A 16,969-nucleotide genomic window follows, 5' to 3' on the forward strand; every position below is an offset into this window, starting at 1 on the left:
TTCTGAGGTCACCTGAAGGCCAAAGGACAGAGGGCAGGACTTTTATTTCTTCCTTCCTCTTCCTGACACTTTCTGCTATTGGAAAAGTGTGGCACTGATGGTGACGAAATACAAGCACTCAATACTGAGTTTTTTAAAACCAAAAATTTAAAATTCTGATTCGTTATAAAGCATTAAACATTTAGAATTTAATTGGAAATGCTTTTACACTTGGCTATGTACACTGCAAGTCAACATTTTTGAACAGTAAAGAAGTCTCTTCTGCTCACCAAGCCTGCATTTATTTGATCCAAAGTACAACAAAACAGTCAAATTTAAATATTTTCATTATTTAAAATAACTGTTTTCTATTTGACTATATTTTAAAATGTATTAAATGTATACATTTATTCCAAAGCTGAATTTTTAGCATTATTACTCCAGTCACATGATTCTTCATAAATCATTCTAATATTCTGAATTTGCTGCTCAAATTCTCAAAATGCTCAAATTCATCAAAGAAACCTGAAAAAGTCTACTCAGCTGTTTTCAACATAATAATAATAATAATAATAATAATAATAAATGTTTCTTGAACAGCAGATCAGCATATTAGAATGATTTCTGAAGGATCATGCGACATTGAAGACTGGAGGAATGATGCTGAAAATGTAACTTTGATCACAAGAATAAATTACATTTAAAATACATTCAAATAGAAAACAGTTATTTTTAATAGTAATAATATTTTGCTGTTTTGCTGTACTCTGGATCAAATAAATGCAGGCATGGTGAGCAGAAGAAACTAACTTTAAAAAATAAAACATTAAAACTTTTGACTGGTAGTGTATATATTTCATCATATTTAGCAAAGACACTTTTATGGACGGACAGACGAACATATAGTGTAATTTCTTAGAATCCGTTATTGTGTTAAATTTCTGTGTCCAATTAAATTTCATACCTGTTACTGTTCATTGCGATTTTTTTAAATGGTTTTGGAAAAAAACATTTCAAAAATATTTAAAACTTTTTGTGCTCACCAAGACTGCATTTATTTGATCAAAATGACAATAAAAACATTAATACTGTGAAATATTATGGTAATTTAAAACTGTTTTCTATTTGAATACATTCTAAAATAAAATTATTCCTGTGATGCGAAGCTGAATTTTCAGCATTGTTACTCCAGTCTTTAGTGTCACATGATCCTTCAGAAATCATTAAGATGCAGATTTTTTTTTCTCAGAAACCATTTTTTATTAACAATTTTGAAAACAGTCGCTTAAAATGTTTAAACTTCGGAAAATTCTAATATTGTTCAAACAGTTCAAATATTCAAACATTTATTTGGAATGGAATTGTTTTGTAATGTATACTGCAAATATCTTTACTGTCACTTGTGATCCATGTAATGGGTCCTTGCTGAATAAAAGTATTAATTATAATCCCATAGGCCAATAGGCCAAAATGAAGTTTAGTTTTTGACTCTTTTGCTTTGTTTGTCACACAAATCTATTGCTTCAGAAGACTTAAAGGGATAGTTCACCCAAAAATGAAAGTTCTGTCAGTAATTACTCACCGTCATGTCGTTTCAAACCTGTAAGACCTTTCATCTTCAGAACACAAATTAAGATATTTTTGATGAAATGGAGAGCTTTCTGTCCCTGCATAGACAGCAATGCATTGTGGTACTCTTGTGAACGTGCATCAAAGACTGACACGGAAGAGAAAGTGTTGAATAAATTTGTTTTGTTTTCTTCGCACACAAAAAGTAGCTTCATAACATTTCGGTTGAACCACTGATGTCACATGGACTATTTTAATGATGTCTTTGCTACCTTTCTGGGCTTTAAACATGTCAGTTGCGTTGCTGTCTATGCAGGGTCAGAAAGCTCTCAGATTTCATCAAAAATATCTTAATTTGTGTTCTTAAGAAGAACGAAGGTCTTACAGGTTTGGAACGACATGAGGGTGAGTAATTAATGACAGAATTTTCATTTTTGGGTGAACTGGCTCTTTATAATGAAATGAGTATACATTGTTGACATCTTTCATTCTTCTCTCATCGCAGCTCGTAGCCCCATTTTCTCCCACCTCATCATCTCGCTGAAGGGTTTGTGGACCATCAGAGCCTTTGAGCGTCAAACCTACTTCGAGAACCTGTTCCACAAGACCCTCAACACCCACACGGCCACCTGGTTCCTCTACCTGTCGACCCTACGATGGTTCCTCTTCCGCTCCGACATCCTTTTTGTGTTCTTTTTCACGCTGACCGCCTGGATTGCGGTAGGAACCAACCGTAAGAGCGCTCCTCCATCTGTCTCTAGGCAAGATATGTGAGAATGAACCAAGTAAACAGTAGAGCATGTAGAGCGAGCGGATGCCACTGTTTATTTGACGATTCTCTGTGGGTCCAAAAAGTCAATGAACGCTTGATTTAGTGGGTTTTACAGACAATTGGTTTTATTAAGAGGTAATTACGAGCAGTGCTTGGAAAATGCCTTTGAAGTGTATATGCGAGTTCAATGAGATGTTTGTACTTGATGTTTATACTTGCTTGTTGGTGCATGTGAATGTGTGTGCGTTATTCCACAGAGGATAAACCGGGCGAGATTGGTATCGTCATATGCCTGGCAATGCTCATTCTAGGCACCTTCCAGTGGTGTGTTGCCACCAGCATTGCGGTAGATGGAATGGTACGTGCCTTTTTGATTTTCAGCATGTTTTTCAATTGCTCTAGACTGCAGAAATTGTCCTGTTCTGTAATGCTGTTGAAAATATTGTCTGAGCAACACTAACGGGGCTTATCAAGGTGCAGAACGTTTTGTTTTTCCTTACTATGACCCAATCAGGAGAGTAGTTGCAATCACACTGATACGCATTTATACAGTAGTGGCGCTTTATTTTTGCCACATGGTGTAACTGTGTGCGCATTTGTACTCGCGCACACAAACACAGAGGCTAAGCATCATTTAAAGGCTAAACAAACCACATGCAGTTTGGACCTCAGTGGACCTGATTACATCATAGCTGTTCTAATCCTTCTTCCTCCAGATGCGTTCTGTTGACCGGGTTTTTAAGTTCATCGACCTACCGTCTGAGACACCCAAACCGGACAAAAGCAAATGCTCGGATCTGATCTTCGAGAATGTTGATCCACGGGCCAACTCAAGCTGGCCCAACCGCGGTCAGATCGATGTGCGGAATTTAACAGTCAGATACACAGAAGGGGGTCACACTGTCCTTAAGAATCTCTCCTTCACTGCGGAGGGTGGACAGAGGGTATGTACAAGCAACTTCCAGAGTTAAACTCCTGTTTAAAATGCATACATTAAATAGCTTAAGAAATAATAGTAATAGTGGTATACAGCATGACATTACAGTGTGCTATAGCTTGAATTACGCAGTTTTTATAACACTATTAGCTAAAATGCTTAATTTTTTTCATTACAAATTGTATTCTTATTCTTATTCTTAGTTTTGTGTGACAAAACTGCTTAATTGATAGTGGCCTAGAAATGGAAATGCAGAATCTGGTATTGGAAATACAGTTGAGGTCAAAAGTTTGCACCCCCCTTTCAGAATCATTAAAATAAGAGGGATCATACAAAAAGCATATTATTGTTTATTTAGTACTGATGTGAATAAGATATTTTACATAAAATATGTTTATAGCCCACAAGACAAAATAATAGTTGAAATGATAAAAATAACCCGGTTCAAAACTTAATTCTTAATACTGTGTTGTTACCTGAATGATCTACAGATGTGTTTTTTTTTTTGTTTTGTTTTTTTTAAGTGATAGTTGTTTGTGTTTGTAATGTTCTTCAAAAAAATCCTTCAGGTCCCACAAATTCTGTGGTTTTTCAGCATTTTTTGTTTATTTGAACCCTTTCCAACAATGATTGTATGATTTCGAGATCCATCTTTTCACATGGAGGACAACTGAGGGACTCAGTGCAACTATTACAGAAGGTTCAAATGCTCACTGATGCTTCAGAAGGAAACGCAATGCATTAAGAGCTGGGGGGTGAAAACTTTTGAACAGAATGGAGATGTGTACGTTTTTCTTATTTTGCCCAGATATCACATTTTTATTTATTTTTTCATTTATTACTGCCCTTCGGAGGCTACAGAAGATACTTACATGTTTCCTAGAAGACAAAATAAGTTGAATTTACCCTGATCTTTAAATTCATAAAGTTTTTTAAATTAAATTTCTTATTCATTTTTAGGACTTAATTTACATATTAAGTCCTTTAGAGTATTTTCAATCCTAGAGCTTTTAGTTTAAAACATTTCTTACTTATATTAGGAATGAATGAATGAATTTATTTATTTATTTATTCATATTTATTTATTTATTTTTACACACACAAAAATCTTAAAACTTGATTTTTATTTACAGGTTTAAATTATATTTTCCATCCTAGAGTTTTCATTTGTAGACTTTTGGGTTGCACTGCCTTACAAAGGTGAAATGCAGTAACTACATCAATGCCAAAATTGATTTTGATATCAATTTGATATAAATTTTCAACTTGCAATTCTGACTTTTTTTCTTAGAACTGCAAGATATAAAGTTCAGACTTTTCTTCTCAAAACTGGGTGATATAAACTTGCAATTGCGAGAAAAAAAACTCAGAATTGCGAGATATAAACTCTCACAATGCTGACTTTTTTTCAATACTGAGTTTACATCTTGCAATTTTAACTTTATAACACGCAATTGCGAGTTATTAAGTCAGAATTATGAAATATAAACTGAGAAATTCTGAAAACATATCAGTGTTTTTTCCTCTCAGAACTGGACTTTATCACAAACAATTTTGAGTTTATATCTCAGAATTCTGAGAAAAAAAATGTAATTGCAATATCAGTTTTTATATATCTTTTTCAAAATCTGAGCATGATTGAGCCAAGTCATAGGAATTGATTTCAGTCATAATTTGGTTTTGACAAAGTTCCTGCATTTTGCCTTTGTAGAACAATATAGGCAATGGGAAACAGATAGCAAATTTACTGAAATTAGCTGAAAGAGGAGTCCCATATGATCAGCTTTCAATTTTTTCACACTCATTTCTGTGATGTATATGTGATGTACATCTATTGCTGAAGATGCACTTCCTGCTCACAGGTTTTGTTTTATTGTGAAATTCCATGTCCGATCATATGATCTTTTTCAGGTGGGTATCTTGGGCCGGACAGGTTCTGGGAAGAGTTCTCTGTTCAATGCTCTCTTGAAGCTGGTTTACACAGATGGTGAGATCTCCATCGACGGGGTCAACTGGAACAATATGCCACTTCAGAAGTGGAGGAAAGCCTTTGGTGTGGTGCCTCAGGTAACAGCGGTTCGGGGAACGGCTTTCATCCTCTTTCTTCATAACATCTCATGATTTTCTTGTAAATATCTCCTTCCACTCCACCACAGAAAGTCTTCATCTTTACGGGTCCATTCCGCATGAACTTAGATCCTTACGGCTGCCATAGTGATGAGGAGCTGTGGCGGGTCACGGAGGAGGTGGGTCTTTGCTGCAGGGGTCCAGAGCAAATGATCAATGACTGTGAGGTCAAGTGCTTTGATGACCCTTCTTTCTAGAGCAATTCAAAGAAAGTGGAAAAGCATTGTCTCTGCTGCTGGGACTATGGAAACACTTTAGTTGCCACTAAGTAGTTAAGGGTCAAGGGTGTAATTCAGACAAATTTCAAACAACCAGGGTTTCAAACAACAATGGCTTTTTTGAGTTAGTTTAAGTTTTTCTTAATTCCAGCTAGAAGTCCAGTCTTAAAGTTTGGATGAATGAAACTTTAGCATTACAAATATTTCATGTTTTTGCTAGTGTTTATTAGTTATTATCTTATGTACCTAACTTTTTTTTGGTGTGTGAGGTTTCCAATTTGTTGTTGATGAAATAAGTGACCTTTTCTAAAGCAAAACATGAGGTTATCTTGTTATCCATTGAGAAAGGCCAGGGCTTTTTTCGTGAACAAGCAATTATATGCTTAACCTTTAAATGTTGTCATGTCGGGCACCAAAATGACACACTTTGTTTTGTTCCCTTGTGTTAAGTTATCATTTCGGTGTAATTTTATTGACAGTTTGTTGAAAGTATTTGCTTCATTTACAGTTCTTTCTGTTTATGTGTGAAGGTCGGTCTCAAGACAGTGATTGAGCAGTTTCCAGACAAACTGGACTTCCATCTGGAATACGGAGGCTATGTGCTGAGTAACGGCCACAAGCAGCTCATATGTCTGGCTCGCTCCATCCTCAGCGGAGCCCGCATCCTCCTATTGGATGAGCCTAGTGCCCACCTCGATCCAGTGTGAGTCCCAACACCACTGGCTGTTAAGTCCAAGTACAATGAATTCATGTCATGGTAAATAATGGTGGCTTTGTCTTTGGTTTCAGAACAATAAAGGTGTTAAAGAAGACATTACGACAGTCTTTCTCCACATGCACTATATTACTGTCTGAACACAAAGTGGAACCGCTGCTCGAGTGTCAGTCTTTCTTGGTAAGGCTCTTGCACTGTCTCTCTCTCCCATCAACACCAACTTAAATATCATATATCCCTTTTTGTTTTAGTTTTTTTTGTAATTTTTCACATTTTTATGGAAGCCTATCTCCGCCACCGAAAAAAAAAAAAGTTATTGCCAGTTTTTATCTCGCAATTATGACTTTTTTTCAGAAATACGAGATATGAACTTGCAATTTTGAGAAATGAAGTCAGAATTGCAAGATGAATTCACAGTTCTGACTTTTCTTTTCAGAATAGAAACTTAGAATATAAACAAAAATATAAACTCACATTTCTGACTTTTTTTTTCCCAGAATTGCGATTAACGTCACAGTTCTGACTTTATCAGTTGCGAGTTAAATCAGAATTGTGAGATGCTGTATAAATCGCAGTTCTAAGAACATATCAGTCTTTTTTCTCCCTCAAAACTGGACTTCATAACTCACAATTGCGGGTTTGTATCTCACAATTCTGAGGGAAAAAAGTCAGAATTGCAAGTTTTTTTTTCTTTTTTTCTCACAATTGTGAGTTTATATCCCGCCCCCCTTAGTTACAGCTGCTCCCTTGGACAAACAAACGGAGTTGCTCAGTCTTACATTAATGACAGCTGTCAGTGTAAAAACCTTGTCCAATTATGTTTTTGCACAATTTTGGACACGGAAGAGTCACCATTCAAGTAGGAATTAAATATTCCATGGAGGGATATATAAAATATTTTTTATAAATAAATAAGCGGGAGAAGTCTCATATTACGGTCGGTCGGCAGGATCAACACTGTTCATGTATTACAGGGTACGATTAAATTAACATACATTTAACCATTTTAATATGGAGAGACACTAAAATGTAGACCTTCGTTTATGTGTTTTTGACCTACACTGTACATGATGTGAGAACAGTTCGCTATTTAGGTTTTGAACATTAGCATGGACTCACTGACTTTACCGTTGAAATACCTTGCTGAAGCAGAAGATGACATTACGTTAATTGTAACTTAATGAGAATATGACAACCAGAAAATGTTTTTTATCTTCATTGGGATTGTTTTGTTTGAGTTTAGGAAATGCAATAAAATAGGCCATTGGCTCATCTGCATTCGAGGAGAGGGGCTTACCAATAGGTCAATTATGACTTTTTTCTCAGAACTGTGAGATGTAAACTCACAATTGTGAGAAAATAAGTCAGAATTGCTAGATAAAAACTCGACTAATTCTCGCAATTGTGAGTTTATATTGTGCAATTCTGACTTTATAACTCACAGTTGTGAGTTTATATTTCACAATTCTAAAGAAAAGTTAGAATTGCGAGAAAAGTCAGAATTGCGATATATGAACTCACAATTGTGAGAAATAAAGTCAGAATTGCTAGATAAAAACTTGCAATCATTCTCGCAATCGCAAGTTTACGTCACAGTACTGACTATAACTTACAGCTGCAAGTTTTTAATCACAATTCTAAAAAGAAAAGTCAGATCTGTGAGTTTATATCTTGCATTTCTAACTTCATTTCTAAGAATGTTTATATGTCGCAGTTCTGACTTTAGAACTCAGTTATCCCACAATTCAAAGGAAAAGTTAGAATTGCGAGAAAAAAGTCAGAATTTTGAGATAGAAACTCGCAATTGTGAGTTTGTATCTTGTAATTCTGACTTTAGAACTCACAGTGGCAAGTTTATATCTCACAATTCTAAAGAAAAGTTACAGAGTTACAGACTCACATTTGCGAGAAAAGTCAGAATCGCATGTTTTTATCTAGCAATTCTGACTTTATCGCAATTGAGTTAACATAATGCAATTCTGAGAAAAAAAAACTCAGAATTGTGAGATATAAACTCACATTTGCAAGAAAATAGTCAAGAATTGTGTGATATAAAACATGCAATTGCGAGAAATAGTCATAATTGCTAGATAAAAACTTATCAATTCTGACTTGATAACTCACAGCTGCAAGTTTATATCTCACAGTTTTGAGGAAAAGTTAGAATTGTGAGAAAAAAGTCATAATTGTGAGATATAAACTTGCAATTGCGAGATGCCAACCCGCATTTGCAAGAAAGTCAGAATTGCCTTTTTATCTCACAATTTTGAACTTTTCATAGTTCTGACTCTCAGAATTAACAGTAAATTGTTACAAGATATTTCTAATTCAAATAAATGCTGTTCTTTTGAACTTTATATTCATCAAAGAATCCTGAAAAAAAGTAGTTTCCACAAATATTCTAAGAAGCACAACTGTTATCAATATTGCTAATAATAAGAAATATTTTTGAGCACCAAATCAGCATATCAGAATTTCTGAAGGATCATGTGACACTGACGACTGGAGTAATTGCTGCTCAAATGAGACACTTTTTAAAAAACAACTTGTCCATGACTATTCTGATCTCTGTCGCAGATGATGGACAAGGGTCAGGTGAAGACCTACGACTCCATTCAGAAGCTGCTGAATGAGACCAGTCATCTAAAGCAGGCCATAAGTCCAGCCGAACGCCTCAAACTCTTCCCTCGCCGCAACTCCAGCATGCGAACCCCTCAAAACAAACTCAGCTCTGTTACGCAGACACTGCAAGAGGAGGCCGAGGACAATGTCCAAGACACTCGTCTCTGAACGTCTCAAACTGGAATTCACAAGCTTACAATGGTCTCCAAATGGTACATTTTATTGGATGACCCATCGTCAGAACATTTGACATTTATTACAAGAAAAGATCTGTATTTTTTCTTAATGTCACAAGAGGTACTCTCACAATGGGACAGTGAGGCCAGGAATAATCGAACACTGTAAAAACTTGTATAATGTAGCTTTTATGATTTATCTCCAAATCAAATGTATTCTATTATTTGAACATTTAATTTATTAAGTTAACGTGTGACCAACGTCTGGCGACCTTTGAAAGTGGGATCATATGAATCATGTAAATGGCAAAACTATTTTCTCATGGAATTAGGAAAGGCACAAACAAAAACATTGATTATTTTAAAGTGTAAATATATATAAAAACTTTTTCTGTGAAGCAAATTTGTTTTTCAAGACTGCACGTCTCGTTTTTTTTCTGTGTGGTCACTAGGAATGACCTCATTCCACTCTTATCTTGCGTTATAGTGGGAAGCTTCAGAGAAGAGGACACAAAAACATAGCTGGTGGTGGTGATAAACAATTCCAACAAATGATTTGTTTCAAACAAACACAGTGTTGTGGGGAAAAGAAAACCCAAGCGCTGAGGTGATGTCTAGGATAGTGCATTTTTAATTGTTGTGCTTGGAGGAAACAGGACAATTTCTCTGAACCTCATCCGACAACTATAATACATTTAAACATCAGAGCTCGACTATAATCTCTTCTGTACATATGAACAATACTGACTTTAAAATAATACTTAAATGTTCAATATAGAAGACGAACGAAAAGTTAATGCGCGCCGCTTCCGATTTCGCAGTTGGGTTTCACAAGTCAAAGTTCAAGCCAGTCACTGAGCACGCATGAGAGTAATTGAAAATACTAATTATGGCTTAACGGACAGAAACAAAATATCCCGTGTTCGCGATGGTGGTACTTATTGCCACATTCAGTTCGTTTGGAAACGAGTGAAAAAATATGAACCAAAATTTAATATTACAAACAATATATACAGTTCTCATTTTCCCTTCAAAATTCCTCCAATGTACAAGCGCAATATCACACACGCACACACACACACTAATCTATACAACATTTAAGTTCCCAGTTCTTATTTACACATATTTGGTAAAACCCTGATTTTCGACAGTTTTTAAAACTCACCTTTCACTTTTTTCAACATAAAACACGATTGATTGAAAATACTAGAGAGCAAAAAGACTACCAGCTCTTACTTTGATCCAAAACGTTTTACCTAAAAGGCAAATTGTAAAGTGTTCAAGCAGTCTTTCTTTTGTTAGTTCATCGTACTTTTTTTTTTCTCAAAGTTCTTAAACAGTTGAATATATTAAAACTATGGTCCCAAAGTACACAATGTAATATAGTGTAACAAGTATGGACAACATGTACAAATACTAAAATGCTGCCAGTAACCAAACTTCACAACGTAACGGACTGAGGGTAAAGGGAGGGCAGTGGGAGGTGTCTATCCATGGTTACTGTAGTTTTCATTACAGTTGGGGTCCAGGAACCAGATGTCGTCTTGGGAAAAGTTGTTTCGGTTATTATGGGATGGGGGCTGCCTTGCTCTGCTGCTCGTGGAGACTCTGCTAGGGGTGCTGCTGTGACTCTGAAGGGAACTGCTGCTGCTGGTGGCGTTCACCTGCTGAGCCCCTCTGCTGCTGGGGACGGGCAGATGCGATCTGGGCCTCGTCACTCGCCGAGGAGAAGCGTGACCGCTGTCGATCTTTTCACAGAAAAAAACAACTAAAATTTGGCAACATTTTAAAAGGACTCACCCTCAAGTCATCCTAGATGTATATGACTTTCTTCTTTTTACAATTTTACAATTACAATTTGAGTCATATTAAAAAATATCTGGGCTCTTCCGAGCTTTATAATGCTAGCGAATGGGTGTTGAGATTTTGAAGCCCAAATAAGTGCATCCATCCATCATAAATAGTGCTCCACACAATTCTAGGGGGTAAATAAAGGCTTTCTGAAGTGAATCGAAGCATTTGTGTAAGAAAATATCCACATTTACAATTTCACAAACTGTCATCCATAGCTTGCGCTTACTGTCGTACGCACATTCCCAAGAGAGTGGCGTTCCAACGGATGATTTAGGATGTAGGCTTAGGCTTATAGAAGTATAAAACGAGGACTTGTAAAGAAAAATGTGATACAGTTTACATACACCTTGCAGAATCTGCTAAATGTTAATTATTTCACCAAAATAAGAAGGATTATACAAAATTTGTTATTTTTTATTTAGTACTGACCTGAATAATTCACATTAAAGATGTTTACATAGTCCACAAGATAAAATAATAAATTCAAAAGTTCAAAAGTTTACGTACACTTGATTCTTAATACTGTGTTGTTACATGAATGATCCACAGCTGTTTTTTTTTTGTTTAGTGATAGTTGTTCATGAGTCCCTTGTTAGTCCTGAACAGCTGAACTGCCTGCTGTTCTTCAGAAAAATCCTTTTCAAAAAGGACTATATGATTTTGAGATCCATCTTTTCACACTGAGGACAACTGAGGGACTCGTATGCAAGCATTACAGAAGGTTCAAACACTCGCTGATGCTTCAGAAGGAAACACAGAGCATTGAGAGCTGGGGGTGAAAACTTTTGGAATTTGAAGATCAAGGGTAAATTTTACTTTTTTGTGTACCTAGTAAACATATAAGTATCTACTGTAGCTTCAGAAGGGGAGTACTAATTGAAAAAAATGGTATTCAGGCAAAATAAGAAAAATGTACATATCTTCATTCTGTTCAAAAGTTTTCACCCCCCGCCTCTTAATGCATCCTGTTTCCTTCTGAAGCATCAGTGAGTGTTTGAACCTTCTGTAACACTTGCATAATGAGTCCAACAGTTGTCCTCAGTGTGAAAAGATGGATCTGTTTAGGACAAAGGACTCATGCATAACTATTACAAAAAAAAAACAGCTGTGGATCATTCATGTAACAACATAGTATTAAGAATCAAGCGTATGTAAACTTTTGAAACCTCTGAAACTATTATTTTCTCTTGTGGACTGTATGTACACATCTTTTATTTAAAGTATCTTTAGGTCAGTACTAAATAAAAAATAAAATGCTTTCTGTATGATCCCTCTTATTTTGGTAAAATAATTAACATTTTGCATTCTGCAAGGTGTATGTAAACATATGACCTCAACTGTATGTCAAGAGGAGACTGTTTTCCTTTGCTGTAAACAAAACTTGGTTCTCACAAAATCAGCACATTCTTACCGGAGCTTACGGTACGCTGGAACAGCATTCTCTCGTGATTGCGCGTGTGACAGTTAGGGGAAGCTAGAAATGTTTTAAATATGGATATTTTTCTTACATAAAGGCCTTTATTAACCCCCAGCAGTCGTGTGGGGACCTTTTTTGATGGATGGACGCACTTTTTAGGGCTTTAAAATCTTCAAATCCCATTCACTGCCATTATAAAATTTGGAAGAGGCAGGGCATTTTTTGATATAACTCAGATTCAACTGAAAGAAGAAAGTCATGTACACCTCGGATGGCTTGAGTGTGGGTAAATCATGCGGTAATTTTCATTTTTGGGTGAACTATCTCTTAAGGCAAATTAAAGATGTGGATGAGTAGTCTGTCTTTAATAGCTTATAAGTTGCCATTTAAAAAAGTTTTCTTATTAAGGAATACAAACAAGATGTTTACTTCAGGAACCTGACTGTGACGCTCTATGTGTAAAGCATTCCAAAATCGTTTATTCATGAGGCTCCATGAAAGTTAGGATGTTGCCTTAGAAGGCAGCTACCTATGTAGGTGGCTCAGTAGATTTTGGAAAAGAGCCATATTGTTTTATCACAAACTTGCCTTCTGTGGTGGAGGATGGGTCATATCCACAGCACTCTCTGTTGTAACAGGACGTGTTCGGGGCTGCGTGACCTCGCCATCACTCCTCTGAGGAGTGGGCGGAATCGAGTCTGGAAGCATTATGAAGTCCTCTTTAAAGAGAGCAATCTGTACCAGGTAAAAGAGGAAATGAACACAGCTCGTCAATTCCTAGAAACTGCAAGGCCATGTGCTAAACTCTGCCAGACTGTTTGTGTAGCCTGAACAGAAAGTCTCTGAGAGGAGCACAAGCTGTTTTTGTGGAGTTTGCACAAAATCTGAGACTAGAGTATTAAACCAGCTTTGTAATGTTTATGAAAATCAACAAATACCAATAATATCAAACTATATTTTAACATATTCTGAAGAAATGTGAACAGTGCATGTAGTGAGCTGCAATTCAGCATCATGTGACACTGAAGACTGGAGTAATAGCTTCTAAAAATTCAGCTTTGCCATCACAAGAATAAGTGACATTTTAAACTATATTAAAAATAGAAAACATTTATTTTAAACTGTAATAATATTTCACACAAATACTGCACTTACTGTATTTTTTATCAAATAAATGCTGCTTTTGTGTTCATAAGAGCTCTTAAAAACAATTTTACAGACCCCAAACTTTCAGATTGTAGTATATATGTGTATTACCTTGCTTATGTCTGGCTCAGATTTGCTAGAGCACATGGTCTGGAGTTCTCTGATGAGATCCGTCTCTTCATCAGAGCAGAGAGAAAGACCCACAGCGACTCCATCATTGAGTCTAGGAACATACACACATAATCATTGACTAACACTGCCATCTGCTGGTAGTACAAACATATGCACACATAAGAAACACACCTTGCATGATTGACATTCGTCATAGAGTGAGCGCTTGAATTGGCCAGAGATCCTTTATAATAAGAATAAAAGAAAACAGATTATTTGGAGACTTTCACACACACGAATTGGCAACAGTAGCTTGTTTACTGTAGCAGAACTGTATATACTACAAAATCAAAGCTATTTGTTACACCTCACCTTCTCTTAAAGAGCAGCTAGAGCTCCTCCCAGAGGCGGGGCTTCCTTTTTTCCTTGGACTGGTATTGGCTCGTCTCCAAGCTCCATTATCGCGTCCTTTTCTGCCACCTTTCCTGTAGGCGGAGCCAATGGTGGAGAGAGGAAAACATCCTCCCTGGAACTCTGGTAAGAACCTGTCAATCTCTAACCACATAAACAGAAAGAGTCAAATTTGTTTTTAGCAAGTATCAATAATGACTACACTGAAAGATTTAATGGTGCATTCGTGACCCTGGACCACAAAACCAGTCATAAGGGTCAACTGAGATTCATACATCTTCTGAAAGCTGAATAAATAAGCTTTCCATCGATGTATGGTTTGTTAGGACAGATACAACTATTTGAAAATCTGGAATCTAAGGGTGCAAAAAAACCCTAAAACACGAAATATTGAGAAAAGTTGTCCAAATGAAGTTTTTAGCAATACATACTACTAATCAAAAATTAAGTTTTGATATATTTACTGTAGTACTGTAGTGTACAAAATATCTTAATGGAACATGATCTTATCCTAATGGTTTTTGGCACAAAAGAAAAATCAATCATTTTGACCCATACAATGTATTTCTGGCTATTGCTACAAATATACCCATGCTACTTAAGACTGATTTTGTGGTCCAGGGTCACATTTTTGATGGTGCTGTACCTGTTCTGGGCAGTGGGCAGCCTTGCAGCACAGCCTTATTCAGCAGGATATTGAGAGCTGCTTTGACTACCGCCCTCTGACCTGGGCTCAGACCTTTGTTGTTGGGAGACCGTCGTTGGGAGGGAGAGCGCTTGGCTGTTACTCTAGATATAACAGCATCCTCGACCCGTGGCACTATCACTGCATTCCAAAGCCTTACCAGCCACCTAAACACAAAGTAAAAAAACTAAGTAATTTAACAGATTGTCGCACCAAAATAAAAGATCAAGTGATGGAAGAGTGCAGTACAAACAACGTTGTAGAGCGTCACTGAAAATATTTTTCAAAGTATTGTATTGAAATCAGATTTTACAGTATCGTTACAATACTAGATTGACATACTTGGGAATAGCTTGAGTCTGTTCTGGATTCACAGGGCAGGAGAGGAAGATATAGGGTCCCAACAAGGCCTCTGAGGTCCCCAGACGTGACAGGCAGGCATTGAGCTGGTGCCACACTGAACACACCCAAGAAAGCGATTTGTGTACGGGATCATCAGATGTCCAGCACTGGCCCTGAGTCTGAGCAGTCACAGAAGAACATTAAAGGGAGAGTTTCAGGGAAAAACCCATCATTTACAGTCATATTTTCTTTCATTTGTCACAAAAGGAGTAATTTTGAACAATGTACTGATGTACTGTTCAAAAAGATGCAAAGCACCATAAAAGCATCATAAAAGTGGTCCTTTAATTCTGGCATCTGCTTTAGGCTTCATCAGAGTTCATTGAAGAAATAACAAGTAGCCTTATTTGTAAATGAATTATTCTTTTGATTCAGATCTTTTCCATTCCACAGGTTTAACTCACTGACTCAGTGATAAGGTTGACAGCTAACTGACAGTGAAGATTAAAGGGATAGTTCACCCAAAAATGACAATTCTGTTATTAATTACCCACCTTCATGTCGTTCCAAATCCTTAAGACCTTCATTCATCTTCAGAACACAAATTAAGATATTTTTGATGAACTTTCTTGAATGTGGTAGTTGCATTGCTGTCTATTCAGCTCTTGAATTTCCTCAAAAATATCTTAATTTGTGTTCTAAAGATGAACAAAGGTCTAACAAGTTTGGAATGACACAAAGGTGAGTAATTATTGACAAAATTTACATTTTTGAGCAAACTATCCCTTTAAGATTATTTTGGCCTGTTTCTTACTGAAGGCAATTGTAAAGGATTTTTTGATGAAAGGAGAAGTCCACTTCCAGAACAACAGTTTACAGATAATGTACTCACCCCCTTGTCATCCAAGATGTTCACGTCTTTCTTTATTCTGTCGTAAAGAAAAGTGCTTTTTGAGGAAAACATTTCAGGATTTTTCTCCATATAATGGACTGATATGGTGCCCTGAGTTTGAACTTCCAAAGCAGAAGTACCAACCCAGTCTTTGCAAAGTGAACATGCAAAGAAGATCAAACACCCTTAACAAAAAAGGTAAGGTATAGGACAGCGACAGAGTTGTCAAAAGGTACCTTCGGTACTGAAATTTTAAAAACGTCCATTTCCTGCTCACACTTGAGCGCTGTTGAGCCGATCTGCTTTAGGCTTAACCGAAAGGCTGCTTTAGGCTTTACTGAAAGTACCTTTTGACAACTCTATCGCTGTCCTATACCTTACCTTTTTTGTTAAGGGTGTTTGATCTTCTTTGCATGTTTACTTTGCAAAGACTGGGTCTGTACTTCTGCTTTGGAAGTTCAAACTCAGGGCACCATATCAGTCCATTATATGACGACAGAAGAAAGAAAGACATGACTGTGTTTGGCTATCGCTTATCATTGTAGCCAATCACAGTCAAGTCTGTTGAGTGCGTGAACACTATGGCCAATCAGTGATGTTTAAAAATCGACTCAACAGCGCTCAAATGTGAGCGGGAAATGGACGTTTTTAACATTTCAGTACTGAAAGTACCGAACCCGGTACCTTTTGACAACCCTAGACAGCGATATAGGACGATTTTAAAGGTTAAAGGAGAACATGAGATGGGAGTTTTTCAACATACCCTAACTGTCATGAACTGGAAAAACAAGACAAGCGTTTGACATTAAAAAGTATATGAATTGTATTATTTTTATGAAAATAGCCAATTGTTTTGTTAGACGTGCCAAGACGTTCTTCCTCGGCTGGGATCATTTACAACCACATTTGGAATTGTTTGAAGCCGCATTTAAACTGCATTTTGAAAGTTCAAACTCGGGGCACCATAGTAGTCCATTATATGGAGAAAAATCCTGA

The 16,969-nt window shown here is 36.6% G+C and overlaps 2 protein-coding genes across 2 annotated transcripts in view; one reads left to right on the forward strand and one right to left on the reverse strand.

Annotated features, from left to right (window-relative positions):
• The window catches only part of cftr (CF transmembrane conductance regulator), a 30,134-nt gene extending 20,653 nt beyond the window's left edge, over positions 1-9,481 (forward strand). The window contains exons 20-27 of the mRNA XM_051134724.1: positions 2,054-2,281; positions 2,578-2,678; positions 3,037-3,264; positions 5,169-5,324; positions 5,414-5,503; positions 6,133-6,305; positions 6,392-6,497; positions 8,895-9,481. Of these exons, the coding sequence (XP_050990681.1) occupies positions 2,054-2,281; positions 2,578-2,678; positions 3,037-3,264; positions 5,169-5,324; positions 5,414-5,503; positions 6,133-6,305; positions 6,392-6,497; positions 8,895-9,107 (1,295 nt within the window). The 3' untranslated portion in view covers positions 9,108-9,481. The remainder of the gene's footprint in view (positions 1-2,053; positions 2,282-2,577; positions 2,679-3,036; positions 3,265-5,168; positions 5,325-5,413; positions 5,504-6,132; positions 6,306-6,391; positions 6,498-8,894) is intronic.
• A 242-nt stretch (positions 9,482-9,723) lies between these two features.
• Positions 9,724-16,969, reverse strand: part of cttnbp2 (cortactin binding protein 2) — a 57,120-nt gene continuing 49,874 nt past the window's right edge. Inside the window, exons 17-23 of the mRNA XM_051134723.1 lie at positions 15,082-15,260; positions 14,701-14,906; positions 14,016-14,198; positions 13,836-13,887; positions 13,644-13,755; positions 12,975-13,121; positions 9,724-10,863 (exon numbers count right to left, since the gene is read on the reverse strand). Coding sequence (XP_050990680.1) covers positions 10,603-10,863; positions 12,975-13,121; positions 13,644-13,755; positions 13,836-13,887; positions 14,016-14,198; positions 14,701-14,906; positions 15,082-15,260 — 1,140 coding nt within the window. The 3' untranslated portion in view covers positions 9,724-10,602. The remainder of the gene's footprint in view (positions 10,864-12,974; positions 13,122-13,643; positions 13,756-13,835; positions 13,888-14,015; positions 14,199-14,700; positions 14,907-15,081; positions 15,261-16,969) is intronic.

This window comes from Labeo rohita, chromosome 18 (genome assembly GCF_022985175.1).
Source record: "Labeo rohita strain BAU-BD-2019 chromosome 18, IGBB_LRoh.1.0, whole genome shotgun sequence".
Taxonomy (NCBI): domain Eukaryota; kingdom Metazoa; phylum Chordata; class Actinopteri; order Cypriniformes; family Cyprinidae; genus Labeo; species Labeo rohita.